Source organism: Sorex fumeus, unplaced genomic scaffold, assembly GCF_029834395.1.
Source record: "Sorex fumeus unplaced genomic scaffold, SorFum_2.1 ptg000095l, whole genome shotgun sequence".
NCBI classification, from domain to species: domain Eukaryota; kingdom Metazoa; phylum Chordata; class Mammalia; order Eulipotyphla; family Soricidae; genus Sorex; species Sorex fumeus.
Window position 1 is genome coordinate 9470666 of NW_026606152.1, and position 26892 is coordinate 9497557.

General features: G+C 46.3%; 1 protein-coding gene across 1 annotated transcript in view; it reads right to left on the reverse strand.

Annotated features, from left to right (window-relative positions):
- The window catches only part of XPO4 (exportin 4), a 116105-nt gene extending 102762 nt beyond the window's left edge, over nt 1-13343 (reverse strand). The window contains exon 1 of the mRNA XM_056133016.1: nt 13158-13343. Coding sequence (XP_055988991.1) covers nt 13158-13226 — 69 coding nt within the window. The 5' untranslated portion in view covers nt 13227-13343. The remainder of the gene's footprint in view (nt 1-13157) is intronic.
- Nucleotides 13344-26892: the final 13549 nt, after the last annotated feature.

Genomic DNA, 26892 nt, shown 5'->3' on the forward strand with positions numbered 1-26892 from the left:
AGAAAGATTGCATTCATCTGGGGAACATAAAGTAACAAAATAAAAGACTAACACCCAAGAATGACCGAGATTAGTAGCAGGAATTTTACTCCATGGCTTGGAGGCCAGCCACACATCCTAGGGGAAAAGGCAATTCAGATAGAGAAGGGAGCACCAAATAAATGGTGTTGGGAGGATACTCCCAGGAAGGGAGAAGCATGCTGAAAGTAGACTATAGAGAAAACATGATTGTCACCCATTGCCTCTTTTGCAAACCACAACACCCAATAAGACAGAGAGAACAAAATGGAATGCCCTGCCACAGAGGCAGGGTGGGATCGGGGTGATGGGGGTTGGGAGGGATACTGGGATCCGTGGTGGTGGGAAATGAGTACTGGTGGAGGGATGGGTATTTGATCATTGTATAATTGAAACCCAAGCAAAAAAATTTGTAAGTCTAAAACTGTACCTCATGGTGTCTCGCTAATAAAAATTAAAAAATAAAAAAATAAATAAATAAAAAATAAATAAATAAAATAAAAAAAATAAAAAATAAAACATACATGCCCATTTAATAGTTTAGTTATATTTGAGACTCAGTTGAAGAAATGAGACAGAGATGACTTAGAGTCCTACATTCAATATATCAAATTTCTCAAATTTTGGAGGAGAGAATGAAGGTAGCTGATAAAAAAAATAAACCTTTGTCATCAGAGTCAAAAAGTATACATTCAAGTGAAACCTTGATACTCTAGCCTAAAGGAATGCTTATCATTCAAGTCTGCTCAGACTACTATCCTAATGATAGAGCACCCTCTGCAGAAATCCACCAACACTTTTTAAGATAAAAATAAAATATTTTATTAAGGAATTTATGTTAAATTATTCAAAATAATTTAAATTAAAGATCAATTGAATTTGTCATTGTTTGTGAGCCAGAGAACAAACTCAGGTTCTCACATACACAGGCCTTGGTTCTACTAGCTGAGAAGCTGCAGATATTAACTTACAGCTCCATGACCCTTAGGCCCTCTTCAATTTTGGGGGGAGAGAGGTAAGGCTGTTGGTTTGGGGGGCTTCTGGTGAAACCTGGTGGTGCTCTGGAGATCATACATGGTGCCATGGATTCAAACCAGGGACATGAGATGTGAGGCAAACGCCTTAACCCCTGTACTATCTCTCTCTGGCCTCCGACCTTCAGGGTTTTATTTCCAGTCTTATTATGTTTTAAAAGATTTTATTTTTTTAAAAAAGATTTACTAATACAGCTATGAGCAGCTAATTATACTAAATATAAATATGCTTGTCTTTCTACTTACAAATACAGACTTGAATTCCCAATATTGTTCCCAATCTGAAATACTGCGTTATACACTATTTTATCACTATTATCTGTTGAGTATACCTTGATATGTAAAACACATTAATAAACACTATTAAATGCTATATTCCAGATATAAAAATAAAATCAATTATCCAAATACTCTCTAAATTACATATTATTTCTTCTTATCCTCCTTGATAAATAAGTTATATGCATTTCACAGCGGGTAGGGCGTCTGCCTTGCACGCAGCCAACATGGCCGACCCGAGTTCGATTCCTCCGCCCCTCTCGGAGAGGCCAGCAAGCTACCGAAGAGTATCTCGCCCGCACGGCAGAGCCTGGCAAGCTCCCCGTGACGTATTCGATATGCCAGACACAGTAACAACAAAACCTCCAATGGAGACGTTACTGGGCCCGCTCGAGCAAATCGATGATCAACGGGAGGGCCTTTACTTTACTTACTTACAAATTATTATCCTAGCTGTTCTACAGACAAACATGACTGCTAACATCAACAATCTCTGAACACCGCACTCTGAACAAGTCCAGGCCCAGGCTCAGCAGGCGGGAGCACGACACAATTCCCGGCACCACACAGCTGCCCACTACCACCACCAACACACACACACACACACACACACACACACACACACACACACACAAGCCTAAATACTGTTACACAAATACTGAACTATAATTTAATCTACCCTAACCACCTGGTTAACATTTTAGCATCCAAAAACAAAATCATTAAACCAATACTAATGCACAAAACTAATACTAATATAAAAAAATATTAATGCATTATTCAAACTTCCCCAAATTCACCCCCACTTCTACATAACTTTCTCTTCAGAACTCTAGCTTACCCTCCAGAAAAAAAAAAACCTAGTTTCACTGTCTCCTCCATCAATCACCTTCTCCCTAGGCAGCCCAAGCCCTGAGGTGTCTGTCCCCACCTTGGGGACAGTTACCACATAGAACTCTCTTCTCTCCCATTTTCTTCCCCCACTGTTACCGAGTACCATGACTCCCAGTGCTATAAATGGTAAGTGTCGTGTGTGTGCGTGCGCGCACATACAAGCACAATTCCCACACCACACCCTCAGAGAGCCCACTCCCTCCACCCGAGTCCCAGAAACCCTCCCAACTAACCCCACCCCCACCCCCACGAGAACAGATTCTTCACTGTTTTTTTTGAGGCCAGGAAATTTACTTGAATCTGAAAATTCCTAGGGTTGGCATACATGAAAGGGAGGAAGGGAAATGAAGGGAGGGAAAAGGAGGGATGGAAGGAAGGGACAGATCAAAAGAGGGAGGGAACAAGAAAGGGAGGGAAGGAGGCTACTAATCAGAGACCAAGTACTTGACATTGTAATATGTCAAGTGGATCACCAGACCGGCAGATATAAAGGCAGAAAAATCAACATTAGCAGGTGATACTAGTATCAAGCCCACTCTACAGAGTGGAAAAGATACATAAGAGTAAGATACATGTTCAATTTCTTAGGCAGCAAAGGCTAACTGGTAACAGAAACACAGTAGGGAGGTAGGTTGGTGATTAGTTAAGACTTGTCTGTCCCTGTAACCTAGGGGACAGAAAGGAAGCAGACCCCCCAGTCTCTCTCTCTGGGACCTGAAAAAAGACACGAGCACTTCACTGCAGTTTGAGGAGCAGCAGAGGAAAGCAGGAATGAAGGGGCTTGATACTGCTCACTCCCCCTCGAGTTCTCAGTCACCAACAGTAACAGCTTTCTTTCCTGCTCGGAGTGATCCTTGAGCACCAACCACTGAGTGTGGCCCAAATCCCTACCCCCCCACCCCCACCCTCCACACACTCCAAAAAAAGTTTTCAAAGAGCAGACACTTCAGAGCCGGGAAGATGCATCTCTGGGGACTGAGCTCAATCCCATGCAGCCCAGTTCTGCGGGGGCATCATCGAGAGCTGCTCTGCAGAGCTGGGATCCAGACACCCCCTAGCGCCAGAAGCAGGAGCAGTAGGCAGCAGAGCTGAGAGGGCGAACAGCAAAGGGGTCCAGGGCAGAGCCTGGGAGCCGAGCAGCAGGCCAGGCACGGGGCACACATGTTCAGTCCTCCCTGACACAACAAAGAGCACGCAAGTGTGTGCCTCTGACACCGTGACCACGAGCCCAACAGTCTAACATACAGTTCCTGCCACCAGACCGAGAGGGACACCACACGGCTCACGGGGGCTCTTGTATGCCAAGCAACACGCACTGCCCCAGAATGAGTAAGAAAAACACTGGCTGCTCTAACAGAAGAAAGTCATCCAACAGTCAGGTAAAGTATTCTGAGAGTCTACAACTTGTGGCTCGCTCCCTGCTACTATGCCAAAAGTCAGGAATTCTAATGCTTGGGGCCAGAGAGGCAGTACAGAGGAAAGGGCGCTTACTCTGCCAATCTAGGTGCGATCCCCAGCATCAGCATCCCATACCTCCTGCACGGCCAGGAGTAATTCCTGAGTGCAGAGCCAGGATAAGCCCTGAGCAACATCAGGAGTGGGAGTGGGAGGTGGGGGTTGGAAGGTATTCTAATGGTCAAACTCTATGAAGCATACAGATTATTTTCCAGGATCTGGAATATAAATATAAATGCCTTATATTTTAGAATATCTAATAGCCATTTCCACTATGCTTTGAACAATATATCCCACACTTTCATTTTATAAGGAACCGAGGTCTGGCCTAAAACCAAAAACACCTAATGCTGGAACAAGAGGCAGGGCTAACAATTAAGCAGAGTTCTCAGAACCATGCTTAAACAGCCTTCGAAAATGAAAAAAAATGAGCCTGGAAAGGGTAAGTCAGAACATACAGTTCAATAAGGAATAAGGAATTTGGGGGTGAAGGGTCAAAGAAAGCACAGTGGGTAGAGTGTTTGCCTTACACACAGCCAACCCAGGTTTGATCCCAGATTCCTATTTGGTCCCCTGAGCCTGCCAGGAGTGATTCCTAAGTGCAGAGCCAGGAGTAAACCCAGAGCATCACAGTGTGTGGCAAAAAAAAAAAAAAAGGAAAGAAAAAAAAGAAAGGAAGGAGCATGACAGAAAGGGGCCGGGCAGAGGGCAGAGGGCAGAGGGCAGAGGGCAGAGGGCAGAGGGCAGGGCAGGGCAGGGCAGGGCAGGGCAGGGCAGGGCAGGGCAGGGCAGGGCAGGGCAGGGCAGGGCAGGGCAGGGCAGGGCAGGGCAGGGCAGGGCAGGGCAGGGCAGGGCAGGGCAGGGCAGGGCAGGGCAGGGCGACAAAGACAGAAGGAGAGAAGGGGAGGGGAGGAGAGGTGAGGGGGGAGGGAAGGGGAGGGGAGGGGAGGGGAAATTGAGAATTGGGAGTTAGTACAAGATGCTTGTCTTGAATGCAGCTACCCTGGCTGGATCCAGGCACCACATCACCAAGAGTAGGTGCTGAGCATCACTGGGTGTAACCCCAAACCAAAAAACAATAAAAGGAGAGAAATCTGCAAACTTACTTATCTAATTAATTAGTAAATTACCTAAGCCTAACTATGTGTCTTCTAAATTTTTAAAACTGCTACTCTAAAATATTCTTTGGCAATTTATAGTGGGCTTCATTTTCCCTACAACTCAGAACAGTTTTGTTCTAAGAATATATTCCTATCTTTTCTCTAGAAAAAATATTGCTTTTTAAATAACTGATTGTTAACACATCGTGGATTCCTGTCCATTTGCTAGCAAGATTATTTATTAAATGCCTAAATAAATCTCTAAAAATATGATGACCTGATTTATAAACGTAAAACTACAAATCTTGTCTTTACTGAGCATAAACCACAATGATGCTTTTTAATCTCAAGATAAATATTACAGAGCATTCAAGAAAAGTATTCATAAATTTAAAAGACATTATACAACATTAAAATCCATCAAAATGACAATAATCAATTCAATGTTCCATATTTAAAGAAGTTCAAGTTACATTAAAAATTGGGGGGGGCTGGAGAGATAATACAGCAGGCAGGGTGCTTGCCAGGCACATGACCGACCCAGGTTTAGTTACCAGCACCCCAGATGGCCCACCAGACATCATAAAGTGATCCCTGAACACAGACCCAGGAGTAAACCCTGAGCACTGATGGGTGTAGCCCCAAAACCAAACTAAATAAAATACAGAAAAACCACATTTTATATTAGTCATATAATTTCTGATTGTTTCTGTACAGACAGAATGTATGCAGATGTGTATGAAGAAAACAGCTCAGATTTGTTTGTTTCTTGTTTTGTTTGAGGTTACACCCGGCAATACGCAGGGGTAACTCCTGGCATGGCCCTCAGGAATTAGACTTGGTGCTGCTTGGGGAACCATACAGTGTGCCAGGGAATCTAACAGAGGTCAGCTGGGTGCCAGGCAAGTGCCCTCCCCGCTGGACTATCGCTCCAGCCCCATAAACTCATGTTCTCTATTTTTCTCTAGCTTATTTTGAGCATCCTTCCATGTCCATGAAGACCTTTCCATTAAAAAATTTATCACATATTAGATCCATACTCCTTGAAAGTTCCTTAAAATTCTACCATATAAAGTAATTGTGATCCTTTCAGTTCTTTGCTACAGCAATGTACACAACTATTAAATGTACATTATATATGTGCAAGTTTTTCCAGAGTCTGAATACCTGGAAAGTGGTTTGAGGCACTGGATATGCCAGTTAAATAGGATGTATGATAACTGTTAGTTCTTTGGCTATATAATAACAGTTATTAGGAAGTGAAATAACTAGTGTCAAAGGATAGGGAGCTATTGAAGGCTTCTGGAACGTATTGTCTAGAAAAAATAAAGCTTTTCAAAATTTCACTCTGCCTGATGCCCACACCTTTGCAAACTGAACCACAACTCTAATCACAGTTCTGTCTCCAGACGCCTCTCCGACACTGTCCCAGAGTCTGCAGGCAGTAAGTGCAGCAATGCTGTGTGGAGGCTCGCACACGGTCATAAACCTTGCCTGTCAGGCCCCAGGTTCAACTCCAGGCACTATTTAGGGAAGAGAAAAAGAAAAGGACCAGTGACTGCCACTCTTAAATGCATCCTAATAACTGGCATATTCAATGCATCAAACCGTTTTTCTTTTTTGAAATGTTCTTTGTTATTTTCAGACCATTATTCTGCCAGATATATTTTCTAATCACGGTCACAGTCACAGTCCTCCCGTTGTTCATCGATTTGCTCGAGCGGGCCCAGTATCGTCTCCATCATGAGACTTGTTGTTACTGTGTTTGGCATATCGAATATGTCACGGGGAGCTTGCCAGGCTCTGCCGTGCGGGCGAGATACTCTCGGTAGCTTGCCGGGCTCTCCGAGGGGAATTGCCACCTCAACCATATTAATAATTCTTTGGGCTGAGACAAATAGCTTTCATTTAATTCATATCTCTTATTTTTTTAAATAAGCTATGCAGTTTTCTACATGAAAAAGCATTTCATAAAGAGCAATAGTACAGAAGGTAAGGTGTTTGCCTTGCACTCAGCCAACCCGGGTTCAATCTTTAGCATTCCAAATGGTTCCCTGAGCACCACCAGGCAGTGAACCCGGGTCAGCCTTGTGCAAGGCAAAAACCCTACCAGCTGCCCTATCTCTACAGTCCCTACTAAATGTTTAACAGTAAAATGCTGCTAAATTTTATCAACATACTTTTAGGTACCTATGTATGATTTCAAAGGTCTTTTCACATTTCTTCTCTGGATCACTGGCTATATTTGAATCAGTTGAGTCTAACATTGTAAAATATATTTTTAAAATAATAAATTCTAAGGTCCAGAGTGATGGAACAGTGGGTAGGGCACTTGCCTTGCAGGTGGCTGACCCAAGTTCAATCCCCAGCATTCCATTATAGTCCCATGAGTACTGCCAGGATTGATCCCTGAGCACAGAACCAGGAGTAAGCCCTGAGTACCGCTAGGTGTGGTCCAAAAACCAAAAAAGGGGAAAAAAAAAGAATGTAAAAACAAGGTTAAAAAATATATAAAATGCATGAACATAATAAATCTTTTCAATAGCACTGTAACACTGTCGTCCCACTGTTCATCGATTTGCTAGAACAGGCACTAGTAATGTCTCCATTGTGAAACTTGTTATTGTTTTTGGCATATCAAATACGCCACAGGGAGCTTGCCAGGTTCTGCCATGTGGGCAAGATATTCTCGGTAGCTTGCAGGGCTCTCCAAGCGGGATGGAAGAATCGCGCCCAGGTCGGCCATGTGCAAGGCTAACACCCTACCTGCTGTGCTGTCGCTCCAGATTGAGATCAATTCCTCAATCTTTCCAATAAGATACATATATGAAGACCGAACAGAAATGCAGAGAGGCAGAGTGCAACCTTTGCCTGCAGGGCTCAAATGGGTTCCATTTGAGGTCCCACGGCCCAGACTTGATGCCAGGGACCATAAGAGCACTGCTGGGGGCCATTCCCAAGCACCAAGCTAGCATCATCCAAAACAAAAAAGTGAACATTACCATCAAATTCTTAATTTTACGACAAAATATAATCAATTACAAAAATATAATTACTGTACTACTGCACTGTAGCACTGTCCTCCCGTTGTTCACCAATTTCCTCGAGCGGGCACCAGTAACGTCTCCTTTTGTGAGACTTGTTATTACTGTTTTTGGCATATCGAATACGCCACGGGGAGCTTGCCAGGCTCTGCCGTGTGGGCAGGATACTCTCGGCAGCAATTACCAAAAATGAAAATAAGGACTGTGGAAATGGCCGTAGAATGGGGCTCGATCCCAGACTCCAGTGCCCCCAGCAACACCGGTGCTGGCACAGAAACACAGCCATGGGACCGGGCCAGCCACATGCAAGTGCTTTCCCCCCTTTAAGATCCCTCCAGCCCCCCAAATCCCTCTTACCTAATGCATCAGCACCTGCAACGTGCTCTATTGCCACGGGCAACTAAGGAAAACCCCTCACAGGCTAGGGAAGCCAGGGAAGAGCCAGGGAAACTCAAGGCCACACATACATAAAAGAAAGAATGCGGCATTTACAGTTCGGCAAATGAGATAATGTTGAAAGAATACTAAGTCTGTCCACGGTTATTATTTCTAAAATCAAAACACATCCTATATTTTAATTTTTCCTCTTTATTTTTTTTTAATTTTTATTAGTGAAACACCATGAGGTACAGTTGTAGACTTAAAAATTTTTGTGCTTGGGTATCAGTTATACAATGATCAAGTACCCATCCCTCCACCAGTGCCCATTTCCCACCACCACGGATCCCAGTATTCCTCCCACCCCCCATCCCACCCTGCCTCTGTGGCTGGGCATTACCTTTTGTTCTCTCTCTCTTATTGGGTGTTGTGGTTTGCAAAAGAGGCAATGGGTGACAATCATGTTTAGTCTATAGTCTACTTTCTGCATGCTTCTCCCATCCTGGGAGGATCCTCCGAACACTTTTATTTGGTGTTCCCTTCTCTATCTGAGCTCCCTTTTCCCCTAGCATGTGTGGTTGGCCTCCAAGCCATGGAGTAAAATTCCTGGTACTAATCTCGGCCATTCTTGAGTTGTTACTTTTTGGATCATGACAGCATTTGTCCATGACCATGCTCTCCCACCCCCCATCCCCCCATCCCACGCTGCCTCTGTGGCAGGGTATTCCCTTTTGTTCTCTCTCTCTCCTTTTGGGTGTTGTGTTTGCAAAAGAGGCATTGAGTGGCAATCATGTTTGGTCTATAGTCTACTTTCAGCATGCTTCTCCCATCCTGGGCGGATCCTCCCAACACCCTTTATTTGGTGCTCCCTTTTCCCCTAGCAACACATCATATATTTTATAGCTGCACCACACAATAGCAGAGGGGCTAGAAAGCTAGTTCAGGGGCATGGATCTTGGATGTGTCAGGCTCAGACTCCAACCCCCTGCAGTACGTAACCCAGCCCGGCTTGAATTCCTTACTATTCATGAAGAAAGGCATTCACAAGATGGTTTTATTAAAAGGTAACATTTATATTTAAAAAAAAAACAGCAATAAATGGTATAGGGACAGAGAGATGGTACACAGGTTTAGGTCTTGTATGCAGCCAACTCCAGTTCAAATCCAGCACCTCAAGTGGTCCTGAAGGACCTCCAAGAACAATCCCTGTCCCAAAGAATATCATATACATTGTAAATACACAGGAAAAAAAGTCAAAGTATAATAAAAAAAATTTATGTGGATTACTTTTGGGAAGTAAAATGATACTCATTTCACTTGAAAATAGTATGTTTTTAAGAAGTATTAAATTAAGTTTTCAGATGTAGAAATTTTTCAGATCTAGAAACTAGCCTACCAAATCTAGAGAAAAGATTGATGAGATGAGAGAAGTGTAGTTAACTCTACCTGCTCTAGGATACATTCAATATCCTTTCCAAAAAAATCAGGACGCAAAAGTCAACAACTAGAGACTACTTGGAAATAAATTTAACCTCTTAAACAATGTTTCATTTACACAATTCTTACAGAACAGATTAGTTACATACTGCTATTACAATCTTTCCTCATTTTGTCTTTCTTCCAATTAACTTTCTAGCACATAAGCTTTACTGTCTTGAATCAGAAACTTAAGCAGAATTTTACAAGCATCTACAGAAGATAAGGTACTACCCTAGGAAAGAGGTCACTCTTTTTACCAACACATCTAATCCGTAAGTAACTTTTTTTCACAGAAAAATTCTAACATAATAGGTTTAACAGTTTACCCAATAGCCTACAGGGCTGAAATAGGACTGAAAATACCTCTCAATTGTGAAGAAACTGTAATATCAAAAACCACATTTAGAAATCTCCCATCGAGTAATAAAATATAGAGTAAAAATTTAGAGAAGTCAGAAATGCGAGTCTGGGGAGCCAGAGTGATAGTACAGCGGGTGCACACAGTCAACCTGGATTCGGTCCCTGGCACCCCATATGGTCTCCTGAGCATCGCCAGGAGCAACTCTGGAGTGCAGAGCCAGGAGTAACCCATGAGCATCACTGGGTATGGCGCAATAAAAAAGAAAGAAGGAAGGGAGAGAGGAAACGAGGGAGAGAGAGGGAGGGAGACAGAGAGAAAGAGAGAGAGCGAGCGAGCAAAAAAGAAAGAGCAAAAAGACCCAAGGTATCGTATGGCAATAAAGCAGGAGAGGTGATTGCCTTGCATGTGGCCAACAGAGGTTTGATTTCCAGCACCACATATGGTTCCAAATCCCCTCACCCTCAGTCCCACCAGCAGTGATCCTTGAGTACAGATCAGGAATAAGCCCTGAGCACCACACCCCACCTCTTTCGGGGAAAAAAAAGAAACAGAAATGGGTGTCTGGTGATCTGGGTTACGGATCGTATCAACACTAATCTGCTCTGTGACCTACCTTTGGCAAGTCACTTCTACCTTTTTGAACCTCAGTTTCCCCATCTGTAGAATGGAAGGGAAAATGCTTAGACTAGGTTCTTATTTCCCAGGATCTAATTCCTGCAAGAAGCTAATAATGCTATAGACTCTATTACTAAGAAGGTCTTTTCTGCACCCAAAATTTTACACTGTTCTTTTCTCCCCTGTGGACTCTGTAAGATCTCCTTACTAAGATTTCTCGAGACTGTTCTACACACCGAAACTGCTATTTTCATGAAATAATCCACCACCACCGCTTAATAATTGAAGGAGACTCAATATTTGGAATCTATCCTCAAATGAGTGAGTTTACCTGTTTCTGGCCTCACTACCCTTAAGAACTAGTAACTGGTTAACTAACAGAACTAGTTGCAGGGGCTGGAGTGATAGCACAGCGGGTAGGGCGTTTGCACGCTGCTGACCTAGGTTGATTCCCAGCATCCCATGTGGTCCCCTGAGCACCGCCAGGAGCAATTCCTGGAATGCTATGAGCCAGGAGTAATCCCTGTGCATAGCCGGGTGTGACCCAAAAAGCAAAAAACAAACAAACAAAAAAGAACTAAGTTGTAGCTCCACCACTCTACCACTTTCTTGAGCAAACCCTTTTGAAAATTTGAGTAAGTTACTCAGCATCTACATACTTGAATGCCTTAATTTCTAAAGGAAGATGAAAGTCCTAACACCTACTTCTCATAGAATGACTGATGAATAAAGTAACATACAGAAAGTACTGGCACACAGAGAGGATCCAATACACGTCAACAATTATTATTAATGATAATATTATATAATGATATAATAACTGGAAAGAAGCTTCCATAATGAGAAATGACAACGTAACCGCCATAGTTACATACTTTTAACTAGCAAGTGGAAATTTCCAAAAAAGCAAAATTTTCCATTTTCAACAACAACCTTTTTTTCAAATGCTCCTCTCCTCTGGGGAAAAGAAAAACCTAGGACTATAAATGGATATCCCCAACATATATGAGACATGGCAAAGTTATTGGTGAGAGTGCCAGTTTTAGAGCCAGACAAAGTTGACTTCTAGACCTAATTCAACATGGTTGAATTAGGTTATATAATACATGTCATCAAAAGTCTTTCTTAATCTTGTAAAGCTGATGCAAGGATTATTAAGTAGGAAATGCATCAAACATAGAATCTGGCCTGCTGTATTCAAGAAACAAAACCTATTATTAGCTTCACAGCTACTCCCTTACAGATGATAAAACTAGCTCTGCCAGGGAATATAGAAGGTGCTAGAAGCACAAACTCTGTGTTCAGACCACAGATAAAGAACATTCACTTTATGCAATAATTAAAGCACTGGTTCTTGGGTCACATAACACTGCCAGAGACTACTGAAACGGGACCTTTTCAATCCTATGACTTTTTCAGGTTTCTGCAGAAAAATATTGTCAGGGACTTAGAAAATTTATACTAGCTAGTTTTTTCGTGGAATTCCTTTGCAAGTGTCTGAAAACGTGACCCACTCAGTTCTGTGACAAAACGATTTACAGAACTTTGCTTAGAACGAATCAAGTAAATCCCTTTTTCAATCGGGCTTCTCCACGTCTGTAAGCTATCTGGAAATTCGATCTTGATCAATTAAATCACAAGCAGTGGTCGAAACAGTTCGAATACTTTTTAGTATTATGTTCGAACTCAGAACCCAAACTCGAACCAGAGGGAGAAGAAGAATAAGAGTCGAAAGGGGCGATAAAGCTGATCGCGTTCGGCTCTCAGAAAGTCTGAACCAACTCAAGGAATCAACGGCGGCTACGATCGTCGAAGAATGATTGTACCGGCACGCCGCACTCATTTCCAAAATCAAGTGAGCCACCCAAGACAAACTCAGCCAGCGCGTGCGTCCGCCGAGCTACCTGCGCGTCACTCGTCCTCCCGGGACTCCCCGCCCGGGAAACTTCCCCGGGCCTCGGGTCCCGCCTCCCCGCGTCCCGCTCCGCCGCACAGAACGGCCCGGGCCGGAGACCCAGGGGTGCCCGGCGCGGCCCCAGCGCGGGGTCCCGCGGGCGCCCGCCCCGGCCAGGCTCCACGCCGTGACCTTGCGGGGGGCGCGCTCGCCCCGGCCCCGCGCGGCCGGCCGCGTCCCCCAGGGTGGCTTCGCCCCTCGGACGCGGCGGGGCGCGGGGCCGCCGACAGCGCCCGGTCCGGTCCGCTCGGCCCGCCCGGCCCGGGTGCGAGGACGCAGCGCGACCCGGCCGCGCGGCCCGCCTCGGTCCTCAGCCGGCCGCGGGCGGGACCTCCCGCCCGAGAGCGCCGCGTCGGCGCCCGCTCGGGCCAGCCGGGGGTCGGGCAGCCCGGAGCGGGGCCGCAGCGGGAGGGTCGCGGGAGCCTGCGCCACGCCGCCCGGGCCCGGCCGGGCCCTCGGCGCCCGCGGCCCGCGAGCGGCAGGGGCGGGCGGCAGGCGCGGCCGGAGGCCCGCGGGCGCCGGGGTGCGGGACCGCGGCGGACTCACCATCAGAACTTTGGCCGCGTTCTCCAGCTGAGCGATCACTTCTGGGGGCCCCAGCGCCGCCGCCATCATGGTCTCTCTTCAATGACGCGCCATGCGGGGCATTCTGGGAGCCGCGCCGCGGGCGGCCAATCGCGCGCTCCCACGCGCCCCCGCGGCAGCGGGAACGCGGCCCTGCGCGCCCCCGCGGCAACGGGGACGCAGCGGCCGTGCGTGCCCGGCCCCGCGTGCCGGGTCGGCAGGCCTCGGGCAGCTCTGCCCTGCTCTGTGCGCCCCTGCCACTCTCTGCTCCGTCCAGCATCAGCCCCGGCACCCTCTGGCCCACGCACCCCCGGCCCGCGGCGCGCTCTGTCCGGTGCACCCCTGACCGCTCCTCCCCGTGCACCCCCGGCCCGCTCTGCCCTGTGCACCCTCACCCGCGGCCCGCTCTGCTCCGTGAGCCCCCGGCCCGCTCCTGCCCTGCCCGCGGCCCCCTCCGTCCGCGCCGCTCCCAGCTGCACTCCGCCACGCGCCCCGGGTCCGAGCGTCCGTCCTCCGTCCACTCCTAGGGCAGCCCAGACCAAAGGGGTCACTGCTTCTTTTCGCCACACCCAGAGCGCTCCGGGGCCACTCCAGCCCGGCCCCGCGACCCCAGAGGCCTCTCAAGGAGCCCCTGCGGTGTGGCCTGAGCCGCTCGGGCGCAGATCCCGCGCGGTGGTAGTGGCGGCAACACGCTTCCTGCTCCCCGCGCAGTCTCCGGGGACACAGCCCGAAACCTGTAAGAACGCTGGCCACCAGCTTTGACCTCACACGTGAGAAGCATGTAGGAGTCCGGTCAGCCGTGAATCCAGGTTGGAACGATGACCCTGAGGGTCGAGTCCAGCCACTGTGCACCCAGTGCCCGCGCCTGCACCGCGAGCCCCTCTCCCTCCCGAGGCATCCCCGCGGGTTCCCAGCCCCGACGTGGAAGCTGTCTGGGCGACAGGCTGCTTCTGCTGGGAGCTCACAGGACTTTCCTCGAACTCATCCAGCGGTGCTATTCTGCTGCCCGCGACGCTGAATGCAAAAATCCACATCACTGTAGACTTCCCCTTGAAATCTTTCAGGGTTTCTTCTTTCATACCTAGAATTTACGGGGACTCTGCGTCAGAATCATAATGTCAATCCACTTAAATACATATGTTTCTTGTATTAGGCCTCTCTACAAAGGATTAGCAAGATTTTGTTCCATTTCAAAAGTGCCAGAGAGGGGGCTGAGGCAATAGCACTCCCAGCATCCCACATGGTTCCTTGAGGATCGCCAGGGGTAGTTCCTGAGTGCAGAGCCAGGAGTAACCCCTGTGCATCGCTGGGTGTGACCCAAAAAAGCAAAAAAAGAAAAGAAAAGAAAAGAAAAGTGCAGAAGAGGCCAAAATGCAGCAGGCTGTCTTTTTCACAATAAGAACTGTATAAAAAAGTGATTAATACGGGCCAGAGTGAAAGTACAGCAGGTAGGGCATTTGCCTTGAATTTGGCCTCCCAAGTTCAATCCCAAGCCCTCCAGGACTGATCCCCCGACACCATAGGGTATGACAATAAGTGCTTAGCATAGTGTGCCTTAACACACACATACACAGTAAACATTTGACTAACGATAGCAATCTACATGACCTTTCAAAATGTCTAGCTGCTGCAAAGAGTAATTACTGCAGGTCAATGTTATATATCTAAAAATATGTACACGTATGAAGGGTATATGAAATTAAGTGACTGAAGCTTACAAAACTGCAGTTTGAGCCTGGGGTGTGTGTGTGTGTGTGTGTGTGTGTGTGTGTGTGTGTGTGTGAAACCACATAACTGCATCTAAACATTCTTTTCGGGGGGGTTGGGGGGTGCTAGGAGAAACCCCCTAAACAGTCCTCAGGAGGCCCATAGACTACTCCAGGCACTTTATCTAATCTGGGTTACCACTGGATGCTCAGGTCCCACGGTGCCAGGTGCCACTTGGGCCACCCCAGGGGGAGCCTTGTAGTGTCAGGGATGTACTGGGGTCACCTGCTGCTAACCCCTATCACCTTTCCACCCACCTCAGGCATTCTTTCATAGAGGAAGAAGAAAACTATCATTACAAACAAAAGGATAAATATGCTTCCTTTCAAAACTTGATATCTTGGATTTAAAAGGCCAGAAAAAGGGCTGGAGCGATAGCACAGCAGGTAGGTCATTTGTCTTTGATGCAGCCAACCTAGGTTCGATTTCCAGCATCCCATATGGTCCCCTGAGCACATTCCTGAGTGCAGAGCCAGGAGTAACCCCTGTGCATTGCCAGGTATGACCCAAAAAGAAAAAAAATAATAAGGCCAGAGAAATAGTGCAATAGATAGGGCACTTGTCTTGCATACAGCACGCAGCCAATGCAGGTTTAATCCCTGGCATCCCATATGGCCCCCGAACCCACCAGGAGTGATCCCTGAATGCAGAGCAAGGAGTAACTCCCTGAGCACTGCTAGTGTGGCCCCCAAAACAACAAGAAAAAAATAGAGTGGTTTTGTCCCTCCTGTCAAAAATGATCTCGAGATTTCTATCTGTATGGATGGGAGAGAGATGTCTGGGTCCCACCTGGCTATGCTCAGAAGCTGCTCTGGTCTGTTGCTCCCTGCAGTGCTCCAGGATTGACTCATTGTAAAGCCAGTGCCTTTCCCGCTATACTATCAGGTAGGCCGCAGGCAAGGCAAGTGCCTTAGCCTCTATACTGTCTCTCAACCCTTGATGCTAGTTTGCTTCTAGGAAATAAAGTTAGTATTTTTTTTAAGTTAGGATTTTTACAAGTTGAAAACTTTGAACTCTATAATCTATTTTTTATTTCACTTTTTGTTTCTATTTATATCTATAAAAAGATAGCAAGGCCAATGATGTATTTAGTGGTAGCGGCCTTGATTTGCATATATAAGATCTGGGGTTTGATCACCAGAACCACACACCAAAAAGAGAGCCAATTCCTCTGTTAATCAAAATGCTTACAATCAATCTCTAGCTATAATGTTTCACTTCTTTCTTTTTTTCTTTCTCTCTCTCTCTCCCTCTCTCTCTCTCTTTCTCTCTTTCTCTCTTTCATTTTGTTTTGGTTTTTGGGCCACACCTGGCTACCCTCAAGGGTTACTCCTGGCTAAGCACTCATGAATTACTACTCAGGGGAATTTATGGGATGCTGGGGACTGAACCTGGTCTGACCATGTGCAAGACCAATGCCCTACCCGCTATACTATCACTCTAACCTCTGGTTCACTTTTCTTGTACATTACAAGGCATCTGTCCAGTTAAAAAAGTTTTGAGATTGAGATACAGACCTATGCTTTTCCATAAAACTTGCAAAGTAACCTCACTGACCAATAACCTGAAGGCATGCAGTCGCAAGGGCTTTAAATGAAGTCACCTATGACAGGAAATCCTCCCAGAGCTCCATGTACCAGGCTAGAAGATTCACATCTAAGAAGTTCTCTTTGGGTAGGCTAGAGGGCACTTGCCTTGCACACTGCTGAACCAGATTTAATCCCCGGCATCTCATATGGTCCCCCAAGCACCACCAAAAGTAATTCCTGAGTGCAGAGCCAGGAGTAACTCATAAGCATCTCTGGGTGTAGCCCCCAAACAAAACAAGATTTAAAAAGCTCCATTTTAGATAGGGTTTGCAATGCAGTTGGAGAGGTTATGCTTTTTCATGGATCACGGTCACGGTCCTCCCGTTGTTCATCGATTTGCTCAAGCGGGCCCAGTAACGTCTCCATTGGAGACTTTTGTTGTTACTGTGTTTGGCATATCGAATATATCACAGGTAGCTTGCCAGGCTCTGCCGTGCGGGCGAGATACTCTCGGTAGCTTGCCGGGCTCTCTGAGAGGGGCGAAGGAATCGAACTCGAGTCGGCCATGTTGGCTGCGTGCAAGGCAAACGCCCTACCGCTGTGCTATCGCTCCAGCGATAGCTCATTCAAAAGTAGAGAGACTTCCTGGCCTGGAAAACTGAAGGATTTATAAGCTACCCAGAAATGCTGGGATTGAAGGAGCCTCTGCAGTAAGACAGGAAAAGTCCTACTGAAAAAGGTGTGGGCTAAAGAGATTGCTCAGAGGGCTGAAGCATACACAATGCAGGCAGGGGAAGCAGGGTGGATCCCTAGCACCATGAGACCCCCAGAATACTTCCGGGAACAACCCCCATGCACTAAGCCAGGAATAGCCCCCGAGCACTACTGGGGCATGCCCCCCAAACAGAATGTGACTTTAGTGGGTGCTACAGGATGTCAAAATCTAGAGTCTATTTGTAGTGTGAAGAGGTCTGAAAGGGGGAAAGTTGGACTCTTTTTCAAGTGGACACTTCCTCTCCACTCAGAGCTCACTAAGTCTTCTCAAAAGATAGCACTTGAACAGGATGAGCTCCCAAGACATCCTCTAGTTGCGAGAAGGATGCTACCCCAGGCTGTTTGCCAGGGAGCAGAGGATGACAGTGGCAAGGTTTTCTGTATAAGGAGGTGCGTTTGCAAGCTGAGGAAAGGAGGAAGCCCATGTGGGAGACAGATCGTGAAAACAGCAAATATGAGTGCTTCCTGCGTGCATATGGAAGGGACTGTGCCCCAATCCACGTGACTGAGAGGATGAGTGCGCTGTGTTTTAGCACACGAGAAGCACAGATGGCGGCCAGGGAGATGGTACACTTGTTAGGGCATATGCTGTGAATATGCAGGACCCTGGTTTGATCTCTGGTACCACATGGCCCCTGAGCACTGTAGGGAATGACCCTGATGGCACCTGAGCACCTTAATAAAAACATCTTACTAAATGGGATACATATTTACATAAATATAACAAAGGAGTAATAACCAAGATATTTTCATATCTCATTCAGAACTCAATAACACAAAATCAAAAATGGAGGAGGAAAGGGCCGGGGAGATGGATTGATGACTGAGCATATGCTTCATGTATGTATATGTGCAGGTTTGACCCAAGCACCACATGGTTTCCCAAACAACGCAGAGAATGATCCCTAAGCACAAAGCAAGGAGTAAGCCCTCAGCACCACTGGGTGTGGCCTAAACCCCAAAAGTCAGAGGTGGGGCTGGAGAGATCAGGAAGAAGAAGATGCTTGCTTGCATGTGCTGACCTGGTTCAATCCCCGCACCCCTCGGTGGCTCTGCACTTAGGGCTCACTCCTTGCAGAGCTCGGGGGAACATGTGGGGTGGCCTCCGTTAACATGTGCATGGTAAACACCCCGCCCACAGCACTACTGCTCCAGCCCTTCTCTGGGGGCCTTCTTTCTGTAATGTTATTATAATTCTCTCTACAAAAGTTTAAATTCTTCTAAGTTTGGTAGGTAAATGCCACAAATTTCATGTTTGACAAAAAGTAATCCCCCGTAAGACTTTTAAGCCCATCAATCTTATACCAGCATCTACAAAAAATCGAGATAAAATTATGTAGAGAACATCATGAATTTTAGAAAAGTTTCTATTTAAGCACCATATATGCACAAAACAATAGTCTAATATAAACACTGAACATAACTCTGCTCAATATCCGTTTATTGACTCGGTATAAAATGACAGTATGAAATCAATACTAAGAGCCCATAATGGTTTAAGAACAGGAGTAATGCCTTTCAAAATTTCCCTGACAACTAGCTAGAATTTTTGGGGGAGTGGTGAGTGGAAATGTAACTATTATATAAACAATTCAATCACTAAATTAAAGCACTGTGATTTGTGTATGGAATAACAAAGAACTACTTCATGAAAAATGGCAGGTCTAGAAATTTTGAGCACAAATCTCATTTGCAAAAGCACAACACCAGCTCCCTCTGCTGTTTGTTTGATTTGCAACTTGTTGGGGCTGGAGAGATAGCACAGTCGTAGGGCATTTGCCTTGCACTTGGCCAGCCCAGCCGACCCAGGTTCAATTCCTCCTCCCTTCTTGGAGAGCCTGGCAAGGTACCGAGAGTCTCTCGCCCACATGGCAAAGCCTGGCAAGCTACCCGTGATGTATTCGATATGCCAAACACAGTAGCAACCAGTCTCACAATGGAGACGTTACTGGGCCCGCTCGAGCAAATTGATGAACAACGGAGGACAGTGCTACAGTGCCACAGTGGGACTGTGTTAGTCCATCAACTGTCAAACTGCCCAACACACATTCCTGATTAAAGATGGTCGTTCCACGGGCTTTTGAAGGATGCTTTCAACTAGTATATTCCTTAGCTCTCTGACTGGCTCAGTTTTCTCATATTTTCTCTGTTCTTGAAGTTCTCATTTAGTGTCTCCATTATTCCCCCAATTGGAGTGAGCATCTTCAAGACCATTGTTTTGAGAATGGGAGACTAACACCCAAGGATACTGTAGAGATAAGGACCAGGAGGATTGTTCCATGGCTTGGAAGCTGGCCTCACATGCTGGGAGAAAAGGCAGCTCAAATAGAGAAGGGACCGCCAAGTAAAGGATCTTTGGAGGGTCTGCTTGGGATGGGAGATGCATTCTGAAAGTAGACTATAGACCGAACATGATGGCTACTTAATACCTGTATTGCAAACCACAGCACCGAGAGGGAGAGAGAGAGAGAGAGAGAGAGAGAGAGAGAGAGAGAGAGAGAGAGAGAGAGAGAGAGAAAGCAAAAGGGAATGTGCCTGCCACAAAGGCTGGGGCGGGGGAATGAGGCGGGGTGTAATACAGTGGGGGTGGTGGGAGGGTTACTGGGAACATTAGTGGTGGAGAATGAGCACAAGTGGAGGGATGGGTACTCAATCATTATATGACTGAACGTAAGCATGAAAGTTTGTAAGTCTGTAACTGTACTTCACGGTGATTAATTAATAATAATGCTGAAAAAAAGACCATTGTTTTGAAGTCTCCTTCAGTTCTGTTGTATTCCTACTTTTTACAGCATTCTTTTTGATCTTTCAATTGGGGTGAATTCTCCTGGATCCACACTGCAGCGGGAGCTTGAGTTTACTCCTGTGGGTTAGGTCAAACAGCATTTCTTGCCAGCTCTGTTTGAACAATCATGTCAGAATTGAAGCTTGCAGGGTCCCTTTGATGCTGGACTCTCTAGTTACCTCGTAGGGTAACTGGAGCTCAAGACCTAACCAGCGCAAAGTTATTCTAGAATCCAGGAATCTGGGCTCAGGCGGTGCTCCTGTCAGTGACACATGCATGCATAGTGCAATAACTGCATGAGCTAAGAGAGGGAGCATTAAGAAGCATGTCCTGTTTGCTTATATGGTTTTGGCATACCAGTTGATGCTCAGGGATTACTCCTGGCTCTGCACTCAGGAATCACTTCTGCCCTTGCTCCCTTGGGGGACCATTTGGAATGCCAGAGATTGAACCCAGGTCTGCCACATGCAAGTCAAGCGTCCTAAGAGCTGTAATCTCTCTTTGGCCCTGTAATCGTGTCGTTGCCACACTTTGCCAGAGGCCTCGAGTTGCAAGTAAACTCACAGTTGCAGCCTGGCTCTGATCTCTGATCAACAGTTTTCCAGGCAATTTCCCTGGAGGTTCAAGCAAGAACAAGGCCGATGGGTGGTGGATGGATGAGGGGATGATCTTGGGTCATAAGAAGCCACTGTGGTACTTACAGATTGACCACAGGGCAAGTTGCCCAGAATCGTACTCTTCCCAGTTAGTGGGGGAGTGCCACTATGGTGGCTTGTTGGGACTGGATCTAGAGCATCCGCTCACGCCCAGCGCATTTCACAAGTGACACAGGGAAACGGACTCTGCTGGTGGCAGCAGGTCTTGGGCAAGGGCCGGCCAGACCCCTGTAGCTTCCTGGATGGAGCTAAAATTGGCATTGGGGAGCCTGTTCCCTTCCCCCAGATGTGCGCCATCCCTGCTGTGGTGGGGGGGGCAGCCTGCATGGTCTGGGGGTTCTTTCCTTCTCCGGAGAAGCCAGTGGTTTTTCTCCTTCCCTTTCTGTATCCCCTCAACAAAGAATGGGGTAGAATTGAGGGCTGACCATCCTTTGCTGCAGAGAGCAATCCCTCATCCCAGCCTCCATCCCACAGTGGCCACACAGATCATTTCCTGCGCTGGTCAGAATCAGTGGAACCAGGCATAGTGTCACGGTGACCCCAAGGTTCTGACCAGCACAGAAGCCCATGAGTCCCCCAGCTCAGGTACTGTGGGAAGCAGAGGGCAGGGGAGAAAAGCAGGACACCCCTTCTTCCTGCGGCCACCTCTCTCCTCCCCACCTCACAGAAACCTTCCAAGGAACCCGTGCCTTCCGGCAGGGCTCACCTCTCCCACCTGCAAAGGACCACGTTCCCTTCAGCATCGACTTCCTCTGAACCCCTCTTTCCCCAGAAGTTTTCCACCCCTGGGAACATATACACCCCCTGTGAGATTGCTCCCAGGTAGTGGGGTTCCTGGCTGGGGTAAGCCCTGTCTCCTCAGGAAGAGCTTGTATCATGTAGTCTTTTTTTCCCCCATTGGGCACACTCCATGGTGCTCAGGAATCATTCCTGTTGGACTTGGGGGACCTTGTGGGATACTGGGGATTGAACCCAGGTCAGTCTCATGTACTATTGTTCTAGCTCCATGTTTCATATAGCCTTCAGGAATTTAAAAATGAAAGAGATGTGGATTGGTGGTGGAACACATGCGAAACATGCATATCTCTGGCCCTTCTAAAAGCAAATGAGAGACCCATTGTAATTACTGTTTATGACAATGTTTATGAGAAACAGCCTCGTTCCTGATGCCCCATTCGCCCTCAACGGAACGACCATCTCCGAATGCAACAGCTATGTGTACTTAGGTTGAGAAGTCAACATGACAAATGACCTGGCACCCGAGCTGCGCAGGAGGAAGAGAGCGGCTTGGAATGCCTTCAAGAGCGTCGAGGAAATAGCTAAGAGGATGAAGAACCTCTGGCTCCGGGCACATCTCTTTGATTCCACTGTTCTTCCTGCATTAACATACGCCTCAGAGACCTGGGCCCTACACAAACAGGATGAGAACGCTATCCGGGTCTCCCAAAGAGGAATTGAAAGAGCTATGCTTGGAATATCATGTTTCACTCAAATGAGAGAAAGAATCCGGAGTTCCGACCTCCATTGACGATCAAGAATCAGGGACGCTGTCTCGTTTGCCAAGGTGTCAAAAATCAGATGGGCTGGTCACGTAATGAGATTTAGAGATGACCACTGGACTAGAGCTGTTACCGACTGGATTCCACAGGATGTCAAAAGACTGCGTGGCCGCCCACCTACCAGATGGTCAGACTTCTTCATCAAGATCATGAACGATCGGTTTGAGGCTCTTCGTGTTCCTAGAGCGAACAGACGTCATTGGGCTACACTAGCATGTGACAGGGACAAATGGAGACGTTACTGGCACCCGCTTGAGCAAATCGTCGATTAACGGGAAGTCAAGTGATCAAGTGACTAAAAGCAAATAAAGTCAATCCATATGGGAATTCAGGCCTTTTAGAAATGGGGGAGATAAAAAGGTTAAAAGAAGAAGGAAAATGAAAGCGGTGCGTAGATGTATTCTGTGCCTACGCTGATCAGCTGATAAGATGTTTCAGGTCCTGCATTGGATTTTGAGGCTGGGTCTGGACTTACCAGGCATGTGCCTTGATTAACCAGCATGTCAGTGCTGTCTGTTGACAAGAGACAGGGAGTATGTGATCGGTGTGCTTTTGTCTTTTTATAAGTTGTCACAATCCTTCTAGAGACACTAGTCACCAGCTTAAAGAGTAAAAACTGATATTTCAGCAAGTGCCATGGAGTCAGAGGAGCAAAAGAGTGAAGGAATAATGAAGCAAAATAGTGAAGACAATGCTATCACTGAGCCCAAGGAACTATTCAGACACATGATAGCACAGCTCAGTCCCTGAGAAACAGCATGTCTCTCTAGTCCCCACATCTAAGTGGCATATGAGAAATATAAAAGATAACTTTTTCCATGGCCCCAGAAGCACAAGGACTTAATGCAGAATCCAGCATCTTGGAGCAGAAAAGTGAACGGACTATGCGTTAATCCACGCCACCATGCCTGCCCGGAGGGGAAAGGGTGTTGCTCCCCTCCGCCCTCTCCCCTCTGGAAAGAAAGATGGCGGCCGCATGGGAGCCTTGTGGAGAGCAGGTATGAGCCGGATGAGGGGGCGACTAAAACCTCATGGGAAGGGGGGCGTTCTGGCCCATCCTTCACGCCCTACCGAGGTCACCAGTTGCCCCCCACGAGCGGCTCTCCAGCATGGCCACGACTCCAGAGCACAGAAACCAATCTCTTAATTATCTGACTCTCAGTAGAAATACTTCCAGGGTTAATGAGTAAAATAGCAGAAATCCAAAACCATGCGGCCGCTATTGCAGCCGTGCGACATCATTTAATTCTTGAACCCAGCTGTAGAAAGCGAATCATTTCACAATGCTTTTTCAGCATGGCTGATTGGGGGGGGGGGGGGGAAATTCTAAATAATGGTGCAACTTTTATCTAAACAATGAAGTTAGTCAAAGTAGATTGTGTTAACTAGAATTCATCTGCCTCATAGGCATTGGGGGGTGGGGGTGGGGGGGTTTATTGGGGTTCTTCGTGGTGAAAAATAAGTATTGGTAAAGGGAAATGTGTTTGATATTTGCATGACCGAGACCTGAACCTGAAAGCTTTGTAACTTTTCCCACAGTGATTCAATAAATAAATAAATTATAAAAAAATAAAAGATAACTTCTTGTGTGAGTCCCAAAATTTAGCAAGTGGATCAGAGAAATAATACAGCAGATCAGAGAAATAATACAGCAGATAGAGCACTTCCCTCACATGAGGATGACCTGAGTTAAATTTTCAGAACTACGTATGGTTCCCAGAGGCCTCGCAGGAGTAATTCCATGAGTGCAGAGCCAGGAGTAAAGCCCTGAATACCACTGGAGTTACTCAAAATAAAAACAAAACAAAATTCAGCAAGAGGATTGTTAATGCAGGCATTATGCGTAACTAGATTATAATCCTCAGACCTACACTATCCATTATGTCAGTCATTAAGTATCTGTGGCAAGACTTGGGGGACCATATGTGGTGCTGGGATTGAACCCAGGTCAGCCATTTGCAAGGCAAACATTCTGTTTGCTGTACTACCGCTCGGACCATTGTGGGGTGTCTTTTTATTCTGGCCATTTCTTTTGCAGTGTGGAAGCTTCTTAGATTGCTGTAGTCCCATTTGTTACTTTGCTTCCATTTGGTTGGCCAGGGGCATTGGACCACAGAAAGTGCAAGAAAAATTCCTGAACATTAAACGTATAATAAATGTAAGATGCTGAACAGTGGAGAGGAGGCAAGGTAGTAAGGATCTAGTGATGTGAAAAAAAGATATCTTAAAAGAGCGAGAAGAAAATTACAAGTTAAGCAAGACTACCAGTAAATAAAATTTACTCCTTCTTGATTAATGTTTGAGCAATGTTTTGGTTCAAACAAAAATTAATGTAGTTCCAGTACTAATGGTGAAGAACTATGTTGTAACTCAGGTTTTCTCTTTTTTAACAACATATACACACACACACACACACACACACACACACATATATATCGCACTGTAGCACTATCCTCCCATTGATCATCAATTTGCTCAAGTGGGCATCAGTAACGTCTCCATTGTGAGACCTGTTGTCACTGGTTTTGGCATATCGAATACGCCACAGGAAGCTAGCCAGGCTCAGGCTCTGCCATGCAGGCGGGATATTCTCAGTAGCTTGCCGGGCTCTCAGAGAGGGACGGAGGAATCGAACCTGGGTAGGCCACGTGCAAGGCAAATGCCCTACTCGCTGTGCTATTGCTCCAGCCCCATATGTACACACACACACACACACACACACACACGCACACACATATGCATATATATATATATATATATATTTCATCCCAGAGTCAAACAACAATAAAGTTTTCTTTCTTCTCTATAGAGAATAGACACATTTTATCATCAAAATTTAAGCTGTCACTTTTAGAAATGGAACACTCTCTTGCTAAGGAAAAGGTTCTTAGCTGACAGAAAATTATATATATACATAATATACACACATATATAGGCTATTTGGGTCACATCCAGCGATGCTCAGGGGTTACTCCTGGCTCTGCACTCAGGAATCATTCCTGGCAGTGCTCGGAGACCATATGAGATGCTGGGGATTGAACCCAGCTCAGCTGTGTGCGAGGCAAATGCTCTACCCACTGTATTATTGCTCCAACCTGAAAATATTATATGTGAATGCCATCAACATACTACTTATAAACATGCAGTCAATAGCATGTTTGATATTTTTTTGAAATATAATATAGAAAAGATCATTTTGAACATGCTGAATTTTGTTAGTGGAAGTAATATATTATGTAGTATCATGGACGTTTTAAAAAACTTCATTTATAAGTTAAATCTTGGGAAAGTAAATTTGGTAAACTCAATTTCAAAAATTTTTCAACTGAAAAAATGGGCTTTTGGACTCCAGGAGGTGCAGAGGGCATCTATCATCTAGGTTCATATTTTTCTCTTCGATTTGCATTTAGAATTATCAAGGGAAACGTAACATGCAGTATGAAGAAAGAAACTTGGAAGAAATGTAATAAGCTATTTGTTCTCTCAGCAGACTCTAATCATGCCCCACAGTGACCACAAATATGTTGAGCCGAGTCCTGACTGTGTGCTCCTGAGATGTTCTGAGGAGTTATTCATCTCCAGTGGAATCTGTAAAAATCATTGAAAGTTTGTTCTGAGTAACGTGTCATCCGGCCAATGGACCAGTTAAACAGTTCACTTTAGCTGAGCAGGAAGAGATGAAGCATGAGAAGGGGATGGAAATCATGTGGGATTTCCTGAGAGAGGTCTTAGCACTAATACTCCAGCAACACTGTCACTGTCCCTGTCCTCCCGTTGTTCATCGATTTGCTCTAGCAGGTCCAGTGATGTCTCCATTTTGAGACTTGTTGTTACTGTGTTTGGCATATTGAATATTGAATATGTCACGGGTAGCTTGGCTAGGCTGTGCAGGCGAGATAGCTTGCCGGGCTCTCCGAGAAGGGCATAGGAATCGAACCCGGCTCTGCCGGGCTGGCTGTGCACAAGGCAAATGCCCTACCGCTGTGCTATCGCTCCAGCCCAACAACACTGTGAAAGTAAAAACAGCAGGGCACACCCAACCACAGTGTCTGCGCTAGAACAGCCCCTTCAAGCGCCCTCTGCTCTTCTTCCCCTCTCGTGCACTACATCTGATCAGCTGGTGAGAACAAATCCTCGATATTTGTTCTCCCACTTCACAAAGGTTGCACACAGCCTTGCAATCAGAGTCAACCCTGATTCAATCCCTGGCATCCCATATGGTCCCCCAAGCACCACCAGAAGTAATCCCGGAACACAGAGCTGGGAGTAACTCCTGAGCATCACTAGGTAGGTAGGTCCCCATATCATGACTTGGAACTAGCAAAGTAGATCACAGCCATATGAAATGCTATTCAATAAATTATAATGTAGAATCTGAAGCAAAATCACAGTAGGTGGGGTGCTCACCTTGTACACAGCTGATCAGGTTCAATCCCTGGCATTGCATATGCTCCCGTGATCTTCCAGGAGTGATCTCTGAATGCAGAGCCAGGAGTAAGCCCTGAGCACCACTGGATGTGATCCCTCTAATACCCACCCTCCCCAAAAAGAAATTACAATTTATATCTACTCCGAGTCGTAAACACTAGTTCTTTTTTGTTGTTCAATAAAGACTAACATAGCAATTCTCAATATACTTGTGACTTA